Source organism: Budorcas taxicolor, chromosome 3 (genome assembly GCF_023091745.1).
Source record: "Budorcas taxicolor isolate Tak-1 chromosome 3, Takin1.1, whole genome shotgun sequence".
Lineage (NCBI taxonomy): Eukaryota > Metazoa > Chordata > Mammalia > Artiodactyla > Bovidae > Budorcas > Budorcas taxicolor.
The window spans coordinates 29,923,540-29,945,357 of NC_068912.1; the positions used below are offsets into that span (position 1 = coordinate 29,923,540).

Consider the following 21,818-nt stretch of genomic DNA (forward strand, 5'->3'; position numbering starts at 1 on the left):
TTCTTTTTTTTTTTCATCTTTTAGTCTTCATTTAGCCATGTGTGTACTTTCACATGGTTTTAGTCATGGTGAACTTGAAATTTTGTCTTTAAGATTTCCCCAGACTTCCCTAGTGGTACAGTGGATAAGAATCTGCCTGTCAGTGCAGGGGACATGGGTTCTATCCCTGGTCTGGGAAGACTCTGCATGCCCCGGAGCAGTTAGGCCTGTGTGCTACAACTACTGAGTCCAAGCGCTGCAACCACTGGAGCCTGTGCACCTGGAGCCTGGGCTCTGCAGGGAGAGAGGCCACTGCCACACGAAGCCTGTGCGCCACAAGGAAGGCTAGACCCCACTCGCTGCTACGAGACAAAGCCTGCGAGGAGCAGTGAAGACCTGGTACAACCAATACAAAGATAAGTTACCCCATATTTTTGTTTTTAAAAAGCCAAATTGAATTGTATTATCTAGAGCAGCAAGAAATTCTAAATTTAAAGCTAGTGGGGAATAATTTGAGAACTGTTACTCTTGGATGCGAAGAGTTGACTCAGTGGAAAGACTCTGATGCTGGGAAGGATTGGGGGCAGGAGGAAAAGGGGACAACAGCGGATGGCATCACCAACTCGATAGACATGAGTTTGAGTAAACTCCGGGAGTTGGTGATGGACAGGGAGGCCTGGTGTGCTGCGATTCATGGGGTCACAAAGAGTCAGACACGACTGAGCGACTGAAAGGAACTGAACTCTTGCTACGTAGTTAGAATAGAAAAAGGAGTCCAAAATGCTGATGGCTAAAAGACAAAGAAAGGAAAAAGCCCGCGAAAATGGAAAAACGAAAAGCCACGGACTGGACTGAGAACCTCCCGTGAAACAAACAGGCCCCCTTCCTGGCTAGCTCTAATTTGCATAGGGCAGGCTCAGCAGGGAGGAGACAAAACAGATAAAAAGAGGAAGCCAAGAAGGATTGAGGCCTTGAGGATGTACTATCCTTTGTTTATGGAATAAATAAAACTCTGAGCTGTAACAAAGAGCTGTAACACTGGTCCGCTGTTTGAAATCTTTGTGGTGGTGAGACAGAACTGAGGAAATTACACACTCTCCTGACATTCTGCTCTCAACAAGTGTTGAAAATACGGTTCATTTTATTAGGTGGACCTAAACTGAAATTCTTCATTGACTTCACATTGCCTGTAAGCAAGATACCTCAGTGACCTTTCCTTCCCTGTTATGAGGCTCAATAAAGCAGTTGCAGCCGAATAGTGTTCAGAATCATTTCCTAAAGAAAGTTTGAATAATGTTGCAAAACAGAAAGGATTGCTAATAGCAAATAGAGGAAGTTCCAACAGCACATTTCCAAATCTTCTTCACGATTATTTCAGACTCATTTTGTTAACATCTTATTTACTGATCTTCTGTCCTCAAATAGAGATGTTATACTGATTTTTGGTTCGTTATCACACCAAATGAGACACGCTTGGGTAGGCTTGTACCCATTGAGGAGATAACTCATGTAAGCTGATACATGGGAGCTTTTTCTAGAACAGCCTCCCTATCAGGGCCAAAACCCTACATGAACAGTGTGGCTTCCAGAATCAATGGCTTTTCTCCAGGCTTTGGTTGCAGAGTATATATATCTTCTCTAGAAATAGTTCTTCAGGCTTTCTGCCCTAAAAGGTGTATTATTGTCAGCAAAGTGGTTGATTTGACTCTTTTTCTGTTCCTTCATATTTTACTGGGACTTCCCAAGTGGCACTAGTGGTAAAGAACCCACCTGCCACTGCAGGAGATGCAGGAGACCTGGGTTTGATCCCTGGGTCAGGAAGATCTGCTGGAGGAGGATGTGGCAACCCCTTCTTGCCTGGCTACTCTCTCTCTGCTCTCTCATATTTTACTAGCATGAGCACAGGGGATTTTGTGTCAACTTCCTGGTCAGGTCCTCTTCATGGGGGCCACTGTGCTCGTGGATCCCGTGTAGGCCAGGGCTCTTAGTCTTTATATCCAGAAACCAAATGAAGCTCAGAAAGTGCTGGAAGGTGGGGGTGGGGGTCCTGAAAAGCTGTACTTCCCTTACTGGAGGTGAGCACTTCCCCAGCCCTGGGAGAGACACAGACTCTCAGAAGCAGCTGACTTTGCTTCATCTGAAAGAGAGTTAGGTCTATAGGGCAGAAGCAAAAATTCAACAAAAATGCCTTCTCTGATGGACAGACGTTTGCCACTGATCACACTGACAAGAAAGCTTTAGAAGGTGTCTTAACTCTAAACAGTGTCTCCAGACTGTTTCCTCTTCTGGACCCACAAGAACTTTTACGGAGTTCTTTTGGGACATGAGGAAATAGAAGGTGTCAACAGAGGAAATGAGAGGTGGCAGAAACCATCCAGGAAACCTGTAATTTTGCCTTTTCTCTAGGTAATTGCCGTTTGCTTACAGGCAATGGAATGGAGTAGTCTCAGAGATAAGCAGACCACACATACGTTGTGTTCTAGCTACCCTCTTGTTTGTTAAAAACCTGAACTGCAACCAGGTTGCTTTCCTGAGAAGGAAGGCGCTAGGGCCCAGGAGTGAGGGTGCTGGCTTTGTTGTGTGACCACAGAGGCTGGTTACATACTAATTTCCTCTAGGGCTTGTGATGAAGTCAGTAAACCACAGCCTTCAACATGCTCTGCTCAAGCAGCTTCAGTGGCTTCTCAGTGCTGTCTCGGCCATGACACACATCTGACATGCCCTCCCTTAACCCACTCGTAGACTGTCTCTCTTCCCCTGCAGTATGGACCAAAGAGAAATTCTGCAGAAGTTCCTGGATGAGGCACAACACAGGAAAAGTAACAAAGAGGAGTTTGCTAATGAATTTCTGGTAAGTTCTATGTGTGACACTCTCAGACTATTTACATAGACTGTTTGATGACAGTGGTTCAACTCTCATAGATCAAGTTGTTCGTAGGATAAAGTGAATTTCAGAACTTTCAGGGGAAGAAGGCAACCTAAAAGTTTGATTTCTCTAAGTGGTTTGTGTGTATTCTAGTTATTCTCTCCAAAATACAGTTTTAAATATTTTCCTTGCTAGTTCTTAGACTTTGACTAGGACTCCTATAGATGACATACATAATTCCAGTTGCATAAATATGATATTAATTGAACATCTGGAGTTCCCAGGTATCTGAGTTGGGTTTATGCTTCAAACAGCTAATTTTAATTAATGTCAAGAAAAAAGAAACCAAGACTAACTTTTCATGGAGCATTATGCTTTTATGGAACCCTCCTGTGGGTTCCATTTGGATGACAAAAACTCTTGAAGAGCACCCTAACTACTCTCTGCCATATTCATTTTTGCTTTTTTTAAATGAAGAAAAAATATGAGAACATGTGCTTTTACAGGAACGGGGTTTCCTTAATCTTCTTTTGCTTGGAGAGGTGGAATGGCTAGGATGGAGAGTAGAGAAAGGTGAGGGAGATGGAGAGAAACATAGGCACAAGGTAGCTTAAGGTTTGGTTACCTAGAGGGACACTGTATTTCCTCTAGCAGAACGGTGCTTATTGATGCAGGGGCAACTGGGTCAGCCTCATTCATCTTATAACCCAGCACATCAGATGACATAGGATGTCTGAGAGTACTTATCATGCATTTTGGAATATCTCCAGCTGGTGTTTCGGCTCTGTAAGAACTTCAAACCTTACCTTTTCAGTTGTGAGGATATTGAAAAAATAAGAGAATTTAAGTGTGAAGTGTAAAATTAAATCATGACTGTCATCAACCAAATTATCAACTACTTGGCATGTTCCTTAATCTCACCGAGTCTCTATTTTCTGAGTTCTGAAACAGGGATAATAATTTATGTCCTAACTCTCTGCACAAGATTATTGTGATGGCTAAAGATCAATACTAATACGTAAATGTGACCATTCATTCAGTAAATTTACTGCGCACGTGCTATGTATCTAGTTCCAGGCACCAAGGAGATAGCAGTGAACAAAAAACCTTTGCCCTCATGGAGCTAACATTCTGATGTGTTCGTGCTAAGTTGTTTCAGTCATGTCCGACTCTGTGTGACCCTATGTACTATAGCCCACCAGGTTTCTCTGACCATGGGATTCTCCAGGCAAGAATACTGGAGTGGGTTGCCATGCTCTCCTCCAAGGGATCTTCTTGACCAGATAGTAAGATGTGAAAACACTCTGCAGATTCTTGAGTGATTAGATATCATGATGTGATCTCGTATTATGATAGAAACCCCTGTGTCAGCTCAACTTCGATAATACCGTGGTATCATGAAAAATGACACTCTAGTTCCCACTGGCCAGACAGTCTGAATCCCTCTAGTAGAATTAGCAGGGAGGGAGGGGAGGTGGAAAGCCTGGCCTATGTGTCTTAAACATGTACCTGGCCCTGGGCTAGAACTCCTGAGCCAAATATCTCCAATACAGAGAGGTAAGAAGCAAGCTGAGGGGGCAGAGGCAGCCTCTGTTTTATTTTGGTTGTGTTTTAGAAAGTAATATAGACTACCTCTCCGATATTTTACCTCTTCTTAGCTCAGTCATTATAACCTCTCACCAAATTATAGCAGCTACCTCACCTCCTGTTTTCTCTGCTCTAGTCTTGCCCTACCTTCAATTTTCCATTTGACACTCAAGTGATCTTTTAATACCACCAAGTGATCTGGTTATTTTTTTTTTCCTGCTTAAAAACCTTTTATAGTTTGTGTTTTTTCCAGCTGTTTAAAATTGTGATAATACACATTTAGAAAACTACATAAAACCCAAGTATAATTGTAAAGTAACCACCACTCAGGTCAAAGAACAGAACACTGTCAGCCCCAGAAGACCCCCATGTGTCCCTTCCTCATCAGATCCCTCGCCCCCACCCTTGCCCCCACACCCACCCTACCCTGCTTTGCCCAAGGAATAATCACTCTCCTGACTTTTATATTAATCACTTCCTTGCTTTTCTAGCTCCTAATTTTGAGAACCTTGTTTTTGGGTGGTGATTAAGTGGAACCTCACTGTTCACTGACTCATGTCCTCCAGTGGAAAAACAGAGTCTTTCCCTCAACCCCACCTAAATGTTCAGCTGAGATACCAGAAAGAGTAGCTTAGGGGGAGGTGGGGGGTGGTGAAAGGGGCCAGGATGCTGGCTGGGACAAGGTAAATACTGCTCTTCAATAGGAAGGCTTTCCACCTGGTCATGTCCCCATTCCATCTTCAGCTCTGAATATATTCTCCCAGGATTTGATGTTTCTGAAATTTGAGGGCTGATTCTGTGACACATGGCCACTGCTGGCCTAAATGGGAGTGTCTCTGCAGGAACTGACTTCCCTGGTGGCTCAGACGGTAAAGCGTCTGCCTACAATGAGGGAGACCGGGGTTCGATCCCTGGGTTGGGAAGATCCCCTGGAGAAGGAAATAGCAACCCACTCCAGTACTCTTGCCTGGAAAATCGTATGGATGGAGGAGTCTGGTAGGCTACAGTCCATGGGGTCGCAAAGAGTTGGACACGACTTAGTGACTTCACTTCACTTCTGCAGGAATTATCGAAAGATTTCTCTACTTCCAGGTAGATACTCTGTACACCCTGCCCCCACTGGTTCATGGCTTAGATGTCAGTCCCCACTTCCCCCTTGGTCAAGTATTTTTGTGCAGCGCACAAAGCCCTGCTATGACAGCTAGAGCCGGTACTAGGCTGCTTTGGTCTTTTTCTCATGCCAAGGTCTTTTTCCCAAGGTAAGGCTAAACTCAATAATCCTCCTATTTTGTTGTTGTCTAAAATTTTTATTTATCTTTTATTTATTTATTTTTATTATTTTTGGCTGCACTGGGTCTTCACCGATGCACTCAGGCTTTCTCTAGTTGCAGCAAGCGGGGGCTACTCTAGCTGCAGCGCTCTGGCTTCTCATTGCAGTGGCTTCTCTTGTTGTGGAGCACGGACTCTAGGGCACACGGGCTTCAGAAGTTGCAGAATGTGGGCTCAGTAGTTGTGGCTCACGGGCTCTAGAGCATGTGAGCTTCAGTAGTTGTAGCACCTGGGCTTAGTTGCCCCATGGCATGTGGAATCTTCCCAGATGAAGGATTAAACCTTTGTCTCCTGCACTGGCATTCTTAACCTCTGGACCACCAGAGAAGTCTCTCAATAATACTTCTGTAGTTGAAACTATCACTGTGAGTGAAGTCACTCAGTCGTGTCCGACTCTTTGTGACCCCATGGACGGTAGCCTACCAGGCTCCTCTGTCCATAGGATTTTCCAGGCAAGAGTACTGGAGTGGGTTGCTATTTCCTTCTCCAGGAGATCTTCCCGACCCAGGGATTGAACCCAGGTCTCCCACATTGTAGGCAGACGCTTTACCATCTGAGCCACCAGGGAAGAGACCACTCCTATAAGGTTCTCATGCCTTCATTCAAATATTTATTGAGTGCTTACTATGTGCAAAACATTGTGCTGGATACTGGTTCTGTGATACTCCATGCTTTAGTGGAGCTTATCTTTATAAGACATTAGAGATGTCTTAGAGAGGCAGACATTACACAACAAATTACTCTATTAAATATTTAATTATAATTGTGATAGTCTTGGGGAAATGTCAAGGAAACATCACATCCATTATCTTATTTATTACTCATTAAAAAAAAACCTATGAGGCAGTTCTGATCTCTGACTTACTGATAAGGAGAATGCGGCTCTAAGAAATTAAATAATTGGCTTAAGCTCACTCAGCTGCTCAGCCATAGACATGAAATTTAACCTCTGTCATATAAGAGTCTATGAAATTAACCCTTCTGCAATAATATCTTGCTTCAGCCAATAACTTTGAGTCCCTCATAGAACCTAGCCTAAAGGTGAGTCCCTAGTTGGCATAGTTTCTATATGGCAGAAATAGCAGTATGTAATCATACTATTGAAAATTTCTTAAAGATCCTTCAAAAAAAATAAAACTTTTATTGTCATTTTTATAAAACAATGCTATTACAAGTTAAAAGAAAATAAATTCACCATAGTACCCACATCTCAACAAAGAAAATTTTAGGGGGTATAAAAATTCTAGTTTTTGTCCATTCATAGGATGCTTTTCATATCATTGTAATTATACACATAGCTATTATTTTATATTCTCATATTTTCACTTACTGCAACAAAATTATCATATTGATTAAAATCTATATTAATGACTTTTGATAATATGAAAATATAATAAAGTAATAGCTAATACTTTTATACCTCTTATGGAAACTGTTCTAAACACTTTTATATGTCATCTCATTTAAATCTATTGAGGAAGGCACTGTTATTATTTTCATTTTATGGATGAGGAAACTGAGACCCAGAGAGGTTAACTGACTTGCTCAGGGTCACATAGATAGTAAGTGGTGGAATTTACTTTCGAGTTAAGGCCGTCTTGCTGTTCTTGTGACAACTTTGGAGTTATATAAGTCTGGGTTTAAATTTGCATTCTGCCTATTATTAGTTATGTGACCTTGAACAAAGAACCTAAGTGGTAACTAGACTTCCCTGGTGGTCCAGTGATTAAGAATCTGCCTTCCAATGCAGCGGACAGAGGTTCCATCCCTGGTTGGGGAACTAAGATTCCACATACTTCGTGGCAACTGAGCCTGTATGTATGATCAGACACGAGGTCGTATCTGACTCTTTGTGATCCCACGGACTGTAGCCCACCAGGCTTCTCTGTCCATGGGATTTTCCAGGGAAGAATATTGGAATGGGTTGCCATTTCCTCCTCCATAAGCCCACATGCCTCAACGGAAAGATCGCACATGCTGCAACTAAGAACAGACACGGCCACCCCACCAAAAAAAAAAAAAAAAAAAGAAGTGGTAACAAAAATATTATTCACTTTGCAAAATTTCTGTGAATAGAATAAATATATAAAATGCCTGACATGAGGTAGGCACCCAAATAATTTATTTTTCTGTTGTTGGAAATTGAGGTTATTTCTCATTTTTCATGATTATTGATATCACTGCAATAGATGTCCATGTGGTTTTCCCCTTTGTTTGGATTATATCCTGGAGCTAGAATGCCCAAAAGTGTTACTACTGGACCAAAGAGTATTAGCATTTAATTGGTTAAGTTTTGCCAGATGTATTTCCAAGAGAGTATTTTTTTAACTTACAGTATCTGAATTTATCATATTCTCTACCACCAGCACTTCCCGGGTAGCTCAGTAGGTAAAGAATCAGCCTGCAATGCAGGAAACTGCTTGCAGTGCAGGAGCCCGGGGTTCGATCCCTGGGTCAGGAAGATTCCCTAGAGAAGGAAATGGCAACCCATTCCAGGATTCTTGCCTGGGAATTCCCATGGACACAGAAGCCTGGTGGGCTACAGTCCATGAGGTTGGGAAGTCAGACACGACTTAGCGACTCATGAACTAGTCTCAGTTAATATCTAAAAAAGATAGTAATAGATAAATTTTTGACTGCTTATCATATGCTAGGCTATCAAAGTGGTTTACCATATATGATCTTAATCACTACAACAACCCCAAGAGGAAATAATTATCTTCATCTTACCCTTGAAATAGTAAAACCAGGATTTGGAACTCTGATATGTTTGATTCCAAGGCCTCTTAGCCTCTATACTTAAACTACATCAAGTAAAATCATGTTTTACTTTTTAAATTTAATTAGTATAAAAGAGTACTTTGTTATGTTACTTTTGTTTATTTGATTTCCAAGCCTGAAAACTTTTCATCACTATTTTCAATCTGCATTTCCTCATATAAACTTACTGTTCGTGTATTTTCCATAATAGCTAACCCACTGAATCATGTTCCAGACTCTCTGCTTGAGTGCTTCATGAACAGAGCCTTATTTAATTCCCAAAGAGCCATTTGTAATGAACACTAATAAAGTCCCACATGGACCTATGGCCGAGTTCTCCAGCTTTTTACGGCATGCTCAGTTTCTTGTCCTTGTTATGTTTTCTCTGCCACAGGACTTTGTACACATGCTGTTACCTCTGCTTTGAATATTCCTTCACTCTCTTCTTTACCTACTTAACACTTCATAATTCTTCAGATATCAATTTCGCGGTCACTTTCTCAGAGAAGCCTTCCTTGACCTCCCTAAATAAATCAAATAAGCCCTCAGCCACATCTGTCATTTTTTAAAAGTTTCTCCCCAGTCTCCAGCTTTAGTAAAGTGTTCATAGCATTTATCACAGTTCCAATTATACATTAGTTTGTGTTGTTATTTGATTAATGTTTGCTTTCCCATCAGACTGAAGCTCCACAAAGGCAAGGCTCAGATTTACTTCTGCTTATCTTGATATCCTCAACAACTAGAACAGTATTTGCTACGTGGTAGACACTGAGGGTCAGAGAAAACAAACAACTTAGCTAATGTCATGGAGATCATAAGTTGTAGAACTCAGATTTGAAATAAAACTATTTAACTTTTGAGTTTGTGCTCTTGGTCTCCATCACATCTCCCCACTCCCGTTTATCCATCCATCTTCCCAGGTGGAACTAGTGGTAAAGAACCTGCCTGCCAAAGCAGGAGACGCTAGAGATGCAGGTTCAATCCCTGGGTCGGGAAGATCCCCTGGAGGAGGGTATGGCAACCCACTCCAGTATTCTTGCCTAGAGAATCCCATGGACAGAGGAGCCTGGTGGGTCGGACATGACTGAAGCGACTTAGCACGGCACAACACTCAACTTCTTAAGAGAACTGTAGAATATAAAATATACACAGGAAAGTGCTTTAAACACACACATATAGTTTAACAATTAGTAATAAAGCAGGTATCTATATAAGTACCACTCAGATCAAGAAATAGAACATTGCCCACACCCTAGAAATCCTTTAGGTGTCCTTCCAGATCATAACTCCCCTCAACTTCCACCTGACTAGAGGTAAACACTATCACAATATTATTTTTTCCTTTGTTTTACATAGCTTCAAGGCCCATATATCACTAAGCAATAGAGATTAATTTTACTTGTTTTTGAATTCTATGTAAATAAAATGTCAAATATATATTTTTAATATTTTCCTTTTTCATTCTACATTGTATTTCTAAAATTCATTTAGTTGCATGTAGCTGGGTCTTCATTTTTTCTAATCATTTTTATGAATTCTTTTTAAAAGCATTTTTTTTACACCATACCGTGTGGCAGGCAGAGCTTCCCTGACCAGGGATCAAACCCATGCCCCCTGCAGTAGAAGCACAGTCTTAACCACTAGACCACTGAAGTCCCATTTTTATGAATTCTGCCAAGGTTTAATATATGCAGTTACTGTTGTGATCATAGAGTGCACTGAGAGAGACCAAGTAGTCACTTAGGGTAGTAGTAACTATTTTGAGTCACCATAGTTCAGTGTCTTGACTTTAGCTTTGTTGGTCTAAAAAATCAATTTTGTCAATGCACTGAGAGTTGATCAGAATCAGGCAAATACATAGGAAATTCACCAAAAATAAGAATGCCAATTTACTGATTTTGGGTGGAGAAAAATTATTGTCAGAATAGAAGTTTGCATTGACTGGCCACCATGTTCTCTGAATTTGGAGAGAAACTTACATGAGAAGCCAATGATAGTAAGAAAGCTGCTTGATGAGCATGGTGATTTTAGTGACCTCAACTGTGATGGTGTACAATGTCTTCATCTCTTTGTTTGAACCCTCAGGGTAGTGTTCACCACTTTTTTCTGGACACTAGTGACTTTATTCTCCTTCTTCTAAACTTAATGAGGATCATCCTCTTCCTTTAATGTATTTTTTAAAATCCGATCATTGATAATTTACAAGGGAATAGGTATTCACTTTGGTCAACTACTACAACCAACTGTGGTTTTATTACATGTGCTTTTCAGCCATTGTGTTAAATATGGGTTAAGGCTTGGTAATATGTTTCATGCTGGTCAATTTGATGCATTCCTTTATGGTTAAAACTCCTTAGATGCTTTTTTCTTTTCTACATTGGAGGTAGTTGAGGCATCTTGATTTAAAAAGCACGTGTTTAAAAAAAAAAGTATGATCATGTGGAAAAAGTGAGTTTAGAGAATGGCAAGTGTGCTAAATATGCATATATGAGTTTGTTGGATGTCTATACGTATTTGTTCAAAGACTGGATGTGCATACAGAAACAGGAACACAGTTTCATATAGGTAGGGTGATGCGATTACAGTGTATTTTCTTCCTTCTAAAAACTGTTTTGGAGAGAAGAAACTGCAAAGGGAAATTCAAATAAAATATAACTAATAACATTTTACCTACCAAATGCATCTATACTTAAAACATCATAATCTTTATGTTGGCCAGCATTTAGAATTATGCAGTCTTCTACACAGCTGGTATACTGGTCTCAAACATTGCTGTTATAACATTCTGGAGACAAAATTTGTATACTGGTTCTGATGTATATTTTGTTATATGGATTAAAAAAAACAGGCAAATTCGTTGAACACTCCTAAGAATTCATGTGAAGGAAATAATAAAAGATATTTATATTGATTCTGGCCACCTATTGTAATATTGTTGGATTGTTTAGGAAGATTGAAAGCAACTTAAATGTCCAAGAGTATAAAGGAATGGGTTAAGTAACTTATGTTGCATCTCATACAATAGAAGAGTCTGCAGGTGGATTCTTTAATATTTAAGCCACCAGGGAGGCCCACAAATAATGCAGAAGAATGCAAACTGTTAACTAAAGAGAGCAAGTTATAAAACCCTATGTGCAGTATGAGCCCATCTTCATTACACATGCAAATAAAAGGCTGGAATGTAATATTTCAAAGTATTAAGAATAATTAACTCTGAGGGTTAAAGATAAGGTGATTTTTAATCACCTTTTTACGGGTTCTGTATATTCTAAAATTTCTGCAATTCATATGCATTACTTTTTACTTTAAAAATCTATATTAAAATTTTTCCTTTAGTGTTGTTGGGTTCCATTTAAACAATAAAAAGTAAAAAAAAAAGAATTTTATGCTTCCTGGATATGAGGTGCTTTTGTAGAAGAGGTAAATATGGAATGTATTAATACAAAGACATTTATTAAATATGAAGCATTCGATGAACCCTAATAGAAAGAATATATCCAGTCCTGAAGGTCAAGTGCTAATGTCAGTTTATAACGCACTAGAAGTCAGGTTGGTGTTGTAGCAACTTGTGAAGACTTTATCATAGACAGACCAGAGAAGACCTAGATACATCTTAGCTCTATAGAGAAGATACAGATACATCCTCGTTCTGTATTTATTTATAACAATACTAGCCAAGCAGTCATGAACACAGTACCTCCTGCATAGCAAGTGCACAAACATCTGTTGAGTTGAAATGACTCAATTATGTGAATTGGCCTACCACTTGAACAAACGCATCAGCATTTCCTGGCTTTTGTACCCGTTGTGCTCAGTCCCTCAGTTGTGTCTGACTGTCTGCAACATTATGGACTTTAGCCCGCCAGGCTCCTCTCTCCATGGAATTTTCCAGGCGAGAATCGTGGAGTGAGTTGCCATTTCCTACTCCATTCTACCCATTAAGGTGAAGTTTTTTTAGTGCTTCTGCTAGAATTAATATATCATATTATGTGTAAAGCTAGTTTCTCCCAGTTTCATCTTCAGCCTCCAGTCCCACGTAGGACCATCCAGTCCCATGTTTAAAGTTATTCACTGGACATTTAAAATACATTTAAATCCATTTCTCTTTACCATATCCTTACATTTTATTGATCTAAATTTGAAACTGTTTACTCACCCCAGTTTAGCTACTGCTTTCCCACTGGCAACACAATCCCCGTAAGCTTGCCTGTCTAGTTGAAGATGATTGCGTGCACAGTCAGGGCCAGTTCAGTCTTGTTCCCCATTCCTACTAGTGGTAGCCTTGTTTGCTGGACATAGAGGCCTGAGCTCCTAATTCCATTCCTTTGCATGTATGCTGTCTCTATCCTGTTGGAGCCTTGGAATAGATAATACTGACCTGCCATTGTAAGGCACTGAAGAACTACCTTAAGAGGCTCTGGAGACACTTCAACTTTGAGTCCCCTCTTCTGCCTAGCTCAGGAGGGCGGCACCCAGATGTAACTCATGCTCTGCTTTCTATACAATAGTGTAGTCCTCCAAGGCAGAGAGTGCCAACACCAAATGTGGTCTGTGCTCTCTTCTTTCTTCCTCTTCTCTTCTGAGAGTGATGTTGATTCATTTACTAGCAGTCGCTGTTCTAGTCAGTGAAAAAGAGCATGCAATAGATTCAGTCCTGATTTCCACAATTTCATAGCCAGGACCTCAGTTCTGTTTTCCTGTCTTGAAATGGGGGGACTTTCCTGGTGGTTCAGCGGTTAAGACTCCATGCTCCCAATGCAGAGGGCCTAGGTTCGATCCCTGGTCAGGGAACTAGATCCCACATGCCACAACTGAGAGTTCAAATGCCCCAACTAAAGATCCTGCATAGTGCAACAAAGATGGAAAATCCCGCATGTGGCAACTAAGACCCAGCATAGCCAAATAAATAAATAAAAATAAATATTAAAAAATTATTCAGAAAAAAAAGAAAAGAAAGGGGTATAGTCCACAAACCAAATCAGCATACTTTTAGCTTATCAAGCATATGCACAGAATCCAGTTTCTCATACATTCCAAACGATCAGGACTCAGGAGACCCCTTTTTTCTATTCTCTCAGCAGCTTTTTTTCATTTCCTGATTTCTCTCATTGGTGCTGCCTTTAGGAACTCATATCCACTTTGCGGTTGGTAGAGAAATACTTTCTCCCTTCAACCTCTCTTTTCTCCCCCAACCCAGCCCACCCTCATGGTTCTGCTTTCTCTTTTATACTCTTTTCCTTCCAACCTTCAGATTTTCTCTTATTCTTGTGAGGTTTACTAGTTCTCTGTCCTGAGTCGGCTCTGCTTTATTCCCTGCTGGGGTGTTGGAGCCTTGGGGGGCTAGCAGAGAGAGAAGGAGAGTGAGAAAAAGACCTTCACAGTAGTCTGACCTTTAGGTAAGACATCTGAAAAAAAAATCTTTCACACTTTCCAAATTAACAGTTCTACAGGCATTTCCTATGTGATGTTTTGCTAAAAGAATGTCTGCATTTGTCATCCAGCCAGATAACTCTGGGAGAAGGAACAGAGTAGGAAATAAAAATCCATTCTCTTAGAGGAAAACATAGGCAGAACACTTGATGACATAAATCAAAGCAAGATCCTCTATGACCCACCTCCTAAAGTAATGGAAATAAAAACAAAAGTAAACAAGTGGGCCCTGATTAAACTTAAAAGCTTTTGCACAGCAAAGGAAACTTGAAGCAAAGTGAAAAGACAGCCCTCAAAACGGAAGAAAATAATAGCAAACAAAACAACTGACAAAGAATTAATTTCAAAAATATACAAGCAGCTCATACAACTCAATGTCAGACAAACAACCAACCCAATCAAAAAGTGGGAAAAAGACCTAAACAGACAGTTCTCCAAAGGAGACATATAGATGGCTAATAAACACATGAAAAGGTGTTCAACATCGCTCATTATTAGAGAAATAGAAATCAAAACTACTATGAGATATCACCTTACACCAGTCAGAATGGCCATCATCAAAAAGTCTACAAACAATAAATGCTGGAGAGGATGTGGAGAAAAGGAAACGCTCTTGCCCTGTTGGTGGGAATGTAAATTGATACAGCCAGTATGGAAGACGGTATGGAGATTCCTAAAGAAACTAGGAATAAAACCACCATATGACACAGCAATCCCACTCCTATGCATATACCCTGAGGAAACCAAAATTGAAAGAGATGCGTGTATCCCATTATTCATTGCAGCACTATTTACAATAGCTAGAACATAGAAGCAACCTAGATGTCCATCAACAGATGAATGGATAAAGAAGTTGTGGTACATATACACAATGGAATATTCAGTTCAGTTCAGTTCAGTCACTCAGTCGTGTCCAACTCTTTGCGACCCCATGAATTGCAGCACACCAGGCCTCCCTGTCCATCACCAACTCCCGGAGTTCACTCAGACTCACATCCATCGAGTCAGTGATACCATCCAGCCATCTCATCCTCTGTCGTCCCCTTCTCCTCCTGCCCCCAATCCCTCCCAGCATCAGAGTCTTTTCCAATGAGTCAACTCTTCGCATGAGGTGGCCAAAGTACTGGAGTTTCAGCTTTAGCATCATTCCTTCCAAAGAAATCCCAGAGCTGATCTCCTTCAGAATGGACTGGTTGGATCTCCTTGCAGTCCAAGGGACTCTCAAGAGTCTTCTCCAACACCACAGTTCAAAAGCATCAATTCTTCGGCACTCAGCCTTCTTCACTCAGCCATAAAAAGGAATGCCTTTGAGTCAGTTCTGATGAGGTGGATGAACCTAGAACCTATTATACAGAGTGAAATGAGTCAGAAAGAGAAAGATAAATATCATATTCTAATGCATATATATGAAATCTAGAAAAATGGTACTGAAGAACTTATTTACAGGGCAGCAATGGAGAAACAGATGTAGAGAACAGACATGGGGAGAGGGGAGGAGAGGGTGAGATGTATGGAAAGAGTGACATGGAAACTTACATTACCATATGTAAAATAGATAGCCAATGGGAATTTGCTATATGGCTCAGGAAACTCAAACAGGGGCTCTGTATCAATCTAGAGGGGTGGGATGGGGTGGGAGATGGGAGGAAGGTTCAAAAGGGAGGGGATATATGTACACCTATGGCTGATTCATGCTGAGGTTTGACAGAAAACAGCAAAATTCTGTAAAGCAACTATCCTTCAATAAAAAATTAATTAATTTAAAAAATCCATTCTCTCCCATTGTTGAAGGTGGCAGTCAAGACAGCTAAAAAATTATATATTACACACACATAAAACTTTTATCTGTGAAATTTCACCAAATTAATTCAGGCATACCTTTCAAAAAGAACTTTGGCTATGGCATTCTCCCTGGAAAGCATTCCACAAGTAAGCAAAGCAAGACAAACAAAAACAGCATAACAGTATAAACTGTTCTGGAGAGTTTTAGAATGAGCTTCTCTGGGATCTGACATCTTTTCAGCAGCCCTAGAATCAATGGCTAGTTGAAAATTGTCATTATAAAGGTGCACAAGATCAGAGAGAGCTGAAAATTGGTATAACTTGGATATTGGCATAAGTTGGAAATATTTTATAGTCTTTCATGTATTTGGGTTACATCCTTAAATTCTGAAACTAGCCCACTTTCATCCATCTTGGTGTAAAAATATGCTGCATAAAGATCATTTCAGCATCTCTCTTCCTAAATTCAATTCTGAAAACCCACAAGAATTCAAACCATGGTAAGAAACTAAGATTTAACAAGTGACTATATACTTGCTTTTATATAGGTTGCCTGTGTCTGACTTAACTCTAGAAACAGAAAAAAAAGGTCATTAGAACAATACATGCTGGCATTTCTGGTCTAGCAGATAAGCCGACGGTGTCTGTCTGTCCCATTTGTCATTGTTATTTGGAAAAAGCATACTCTTCTGTACTCTGAGTTGTTATAATGATTAATGATCTATTTATTATTTGGAATCTGTTTAATTAGATTCAAGATATTTGATAATTTGTTGTATAATGAAGTCCCAGCTAACAAATGTCTCATGACCCCAACTTTTTCCCTCTCCTTGCAGACTCAGCTATCAAGTTACCCTGAGCTAATTTTGAAATCTAATGATGAATTTGGATGATTTGTTGGAACAAATTTTTATTCTCACCTACCTTTTTTATCTCTGTCTCTCTGTGTCATCACTCCTTTATTTTAGATTCTCCCTTTCTCACCCATTTTTAAAAAAATGACTTAGTTACTACTGTCCTTAAGTAAACTCCTACAGACAGATACATATTCTAATTAAGTGAAAACTCTAAATGAAATATAAACAATTAAGTAAAATAGTGATTTCCTTCTTTTTAAGTTTTTTTTTTCCTTATTGCCAGTCACATGAGAAATTTTCTTTTTCTATTTCCTTATTGCTATCTATTAGTTTACCCTGTGGAAAAAAATAGTCCATAATCATGGGTGAGAAAAGCAGAAGCTGTACTAGGTATATACATTTTTATGAGAAAGGAAAGGAAACCCATAGTTTTAAAGAAGTGATGTTACATATAATCGTCGGTGACATCAGTTTGTACAATCTTGAAAGAACTTAGAAATCAATCTTTGGGAGACTCATAACTGTAGGACAGTAGGGAATATGGGAAAATTAACTTGGGATCCAACTGAGGAGAATCAGAAAAACCCGGCTAAGGAGTTTTTCTTTTTTTCTAGTAGCAAGAGAGATTAGCTGAAGTAGTTTTTAGCATGAGAGAGATAAGGAAAGCAATACTTTAGTAAGATTAAGTTAGGATCAAAAGTGAGTGAAGTCGCTCAGTCGTGTCCAACTCTTCGTGACCCCATGGACGGCAGCCTACCAGGCTCCTCCGTCCATGGGATTTTCCAGGCAAGAGTACTGGAGTGGGGTGCCATTGCCTTCTCCATTTGTCACACTTAGGCCTTACCAAATACAAATATAAAAGGGGATTAAAACAAACTACTAAATCAAAATCTTTATGTAGAGTAGCAGCTTTCACTAAATAAAACGGACCTAGTTCCATACAATTGTATGCATACAGCCATTTTTATTCCCAGAGTCCCAGAGTCTTGCACTATTAAAATAAAATGCCTAATAGATTTGAATGGGGAAAGAGAAAGGTGTGAAGATGAGTTTAGAAGCAACAGTAACAGTTCAAGCTTTAAAGCCTGAATTAAGGTATCTCCAGGGACATAGGAAGGAAGGCTGATACAAGATATTACATGTAAAGAATCATTTACATTTGCTGACTGAATTAGAGGTGGGAACTGTGGGAAGTGGGGAACCGAAAGTAACTCTCTATTTCTAGAGTATGGCGCCTGGGATAAAGATGGTGCTGTTGGCAGTCCGACTCTGTGCAACCCCATAGATGGCAGCCCACCAGGCTCCCCCATCCCTGGGATTTTCCAAGCAAGAATACTGGACTGGGCTGCCATTTCCTTCTCCAATGCATGAAAGTGAAAAGTGAAAGTGAAGTCGCTCAGTCATGTCTGACTCTCAGAGACCCCATGGGCTGCAGCCTACCAGGCTCCTCCATCCATGGGATTTTCCAGGCAAGAGTACTGGAGTGGGTTGCCATTGCCTTCTCCACAGTAAGGACAGTGATGATTTTAGTTTGGGATGTGCTCAGTTTAAGACACCTAAGTGGAGATGTCTAGAACGTGGTTGGAAATTCAGGACTGGAAATTAGTAATCAAATCTCATTGAAAAAATTTGAAAGTTATCCAATAGGGGTTGGAATTATAATTCAATGTGAATCACTTAGATACATTTTTGAAAACATTGGTACGTCTTCTATGATGATGTTTCTGAGCAAATGTACTTAGTGAGAAGAGCAGAGAGTTGAGGAGTTAACTTTGGAGTGTCGGATAGTTAACAATTAGAAGACAGAAACAGACATACAGGCATTAAGAAAGAATGTGAAGAGGGAAAGAGAAGTCAGAAAAGAAAGAGGAGAACCAAAATGATATAGACTAATAAGGGCAAAAGGGAGGAGGAAATTTCAAGAAGGACGTTACGTTAAAGAGAATGAAGACTGAGAAGATGCTTAGAGTTTTGACCCATAGGAAGTAAATACTAATCTTCACATGACCAAGTCATCATTAAATAGTGGGTAAATAATGAAAATTATTTTCTGCAGTTCAAGTCAATAAATATTTATTAGCTACCACAGATGTTTTTCCCTTGTCTTTCTCAAACTGAGTAACAGTCAATTAAGTTTTCAGATCTACTAAATGAAGTTTCTTTGAGACATAATGAGTTAAGATCTGAGATGAAGTTGATTCATCAGATGGAGCTAAAGAGGAACTATCGTTTCTTCTGACCCCAAATTTCACTCTGTACTATAATATTGGCAAGTGAGAATAGTTTTATTTATTTATTGTTTTAGTAACAATACCTTTTCTTTATTAAACAGTTACTCTGTACCAGTACCGCACATATGATAACTCATTTAATTCACTCACAACTCTAAGACAAATATCCTCACATTTTACTTAAAAAGCAACTGAGACACTGAAAGATTAAATAACTTGCCCAACTTCATTCAGCCAGTACTGCGCCCATCTCAAAAATATACACTGGAATCAACCACAAAGCTGGTTAGCAATACAGATGCCCACACATCTCCAGTAACCGCCATTAGTCACGGGATACAGGTCACAACACAGCTTAAGCGCTGACTCCAGTTCTAGGATACCTCAGTTTAGAATTCTGAACATGGTGTTTGGTAGTTTTGTGATCTTGGGGCACTTATTTCTCTGTGCCTCAGTTTCCTCATCTTTAAAACAGAGAATAAGGAGATACTTTTAAGGAGATACTTCACTGCCTTTTTCAACCATGTTATGCCACCCTCTGACCGACTCAGATCATAGTCTACAAATGAAATATGATACTGTTTAAAGATTCATGTTTGGTTGAGGGGTGGGCTTAAAGTTTAGGTTATATAAAAGAATGACTGCTTTGGGGACTGAAATCTTGGAAATTTTGCTAACTAGAGAGATGGTATTCATCTTCAGCTCCATTTCTACTTAAAATAGTCCTGTAATAGCTGTAAAGAAAGTCAGTCAAACGTTTAGTATCTGACTCTTTGGATGGAATACAGAATATGTGCTCAGAAGATATTATTTTTTAAATAATATTCACTAGTTTCACCTCTAAGTTTTTTCTATCTGTAGCTCAGTTGCCTTAAGTGTGATCTTTTCATTTCTCCAAATGTCACTGAACCCTGTTGTCTTTATGCTCTGGGCTCCCTTGTGAATGGAACCAGCCCTAGAGGATACTATGTGTGAGTGTGTGTTAGTTGTTCAGTTGTGTCTGTCTCTTTACAACCCCATGGACTGTAACCTGCCAGACTCCTCTGTCCATGGGATTCTCCAGGCAAGAATACTGGAGTAGGTAGCCATTCCCTTCTCCAGGGGATCTTCCTGACCCAGAGATCAAACCTGGGTCTCCTGCACTGCAGGCAGATTCTTTACGGTCTGAGCCACCAGGAAAGCTAAAACAGCTGAAGTGGAATATTTGGGCAGAGGGGAAGGAAATCTCTCTAGCGATAGCTTCTTGCCTCTTTTCCCTAGGATGATTGAATTATTGTGATTTTATTACAGATGCTGAAAAGACTATCCGCCAAATATAAGGCAGAAAAAACCTATCCCACAACTGTGGCTGAGAGGCCCAAGAATATCAAGAAAAACAGATATAAGGATATTTTGCCCTGTAAGTTTCACTTCTCCCTTTAAACTTGTACCTTTTCCCTAATTCAGTCATCTTATCTCTTCTTACCCATTGGTTGCTATTCCTAACCCTGGATCATGGCTTTGACAAATTAGTTTGTACTGTATATGACTACAAAAGAACATTCATTCATTCATCTACTCTTCAATCACTTATGAGCATCCACTATTCACAGTGCTAGTTTCAGACTAACAGAAGCCCTCTGAACAAACCCTCTTAATTAATCTTTCTTTTGTATTATAGATGACCATAGCCTAGTAGAACTGTTCTTGATAACCTCTGATGAGGATTCCAGCTACATCAATGCCAACTTCATTAAGGTACATTGAATATTCTGTATTTCTCTAGGTACTTAAAAGAATCGGGTCGGGGGGCGGGGGGTGGAGGAATACTAGACAAGAAGAAGAGTATGTTGTTTGTAGTTACCCCATGTAATTTCTCTTCCCCTTTAGGGAGTTTATGGACCCAAGACTTATATTGCCACCCAGGGACCTTTGCCTACAACTGTCCTGGACTTCTGGAGGATGATTTGGGAATACAGCATCCTGGTAAGTGCAGAGTTGCTTTCGTTACTATATTCTCTAGTTCTTAGAGATGTGGGGGATAGGGTGGCAGGATAAGTGACTGAGGTTTCCTGTGTATCAGAATCATTGCTTTTCGGGGTCAGTTGCTAGAATATTGGTGTTCAGGCAACTTTTAGTCAAAATCACAGTCACTATTGTTCAGGGAAACAAAAGTTCTCTTTCTGACAGTATCATTTGTTAACAAGAATTTATTGATTTGAATAGAGAAAAGGGAAGTGAGGACAGAGAAAGAAGAGCAGGAGCAACATTTTATAATTATTAGGATTTCTTTTTTGGTTATAAAACAAACAAACAAAAAAAGAATGACACTTTTGGACTCTGGGACTCATGTATTAACTGCTTTTCTAACTGTATCAGTATTTAAGTCTCTATTTTATCACCCTAGATCATTGTTATGGCGTGCATGGAGTTTGAAATGGGAAAGGTGAGTTGCTGTTTGAGTTGACTCATTGGAAAAGATTCTGATGCTGGGAGGGCTTGGGGGCAGGAGGAGAAGGGGACGACTGAGGATGAGATGGCGGGATGGCATCACTGACTCGATGGACGTGAGTCTGAGTGAACTCCGGGAGTTGGTGATGGACAGGGAGGCCTGGCGTGCTGCGATTTATGGGGTTGCAAAGAGTCGGACACGACTGAGCGACTGAACTGAACTGAACTGAAAGGAAAAAAGAAAACAAGGGGAAACTTGGTAGCAGAATTTTCCTTAACTGTGACTTGGTAGACATTTATGCTCATCTTCCTAGTCTTCAGTTTGGGAATGCCAAATGATTCTCAAGGGTTTTTTTTTTAAACCCATGAGAACCTCTTTTGCCCATTTCCCCTGTGTTTTAAAATAAAAATAAAGTATACTTTTAAAAATAACAATTCATTTTCCTGTTGTTATTAATCAGACACTTTAGACTGCCAGTCAGAGCTCCTTTCGTGCCACTTGGCATGGCCTTCACTAACCATGTAGCACTTAAAATATGGCTGGTGTGGCTGAGGAACTCAGTTAGC

The 21,818-nt window shown here is 40.0% G+C and overlaps 1 protein-coding gene across 1 annotated transcript in view; it reads left to right on the forward strand.

Annotated features, from left to right (window-relative positions):
• Positions 1 to 2,743: 2,743 nt before the first annotated feature.
• Positions 2,744 to 21,818, forward strand: part of PTPN22 (protein tyrosine phosphatase non-receptor type 22) — a 57,301-nt gene continuing 38,226 nt past the window's right edge. Inside the window, exons 1-5 of the mRNA XM_052637955.1 lie at positions 2,744 to 2,830; positions 20,112 to 20,220; positions 20,482 to 20,558; positions 20,691 to 20,786; positions 21,208 to 21,246. Coding sequence (XP_052493915.1) covers positions 2,744 to 2,830; positions 20,112 to 20,220; positions 20,482 to 20,558; positions 20,691 to 20,786; positions 21,208 to 21,246 — 408 coding nt within the window. The remainder of the gene's footprint in view (positions 2,831 to 20,111; positions 20,221 to 20,481; positions 20,559 to 20,690; positions 20,787 to 21,207; positions 21,247 to 21,818) is intronic.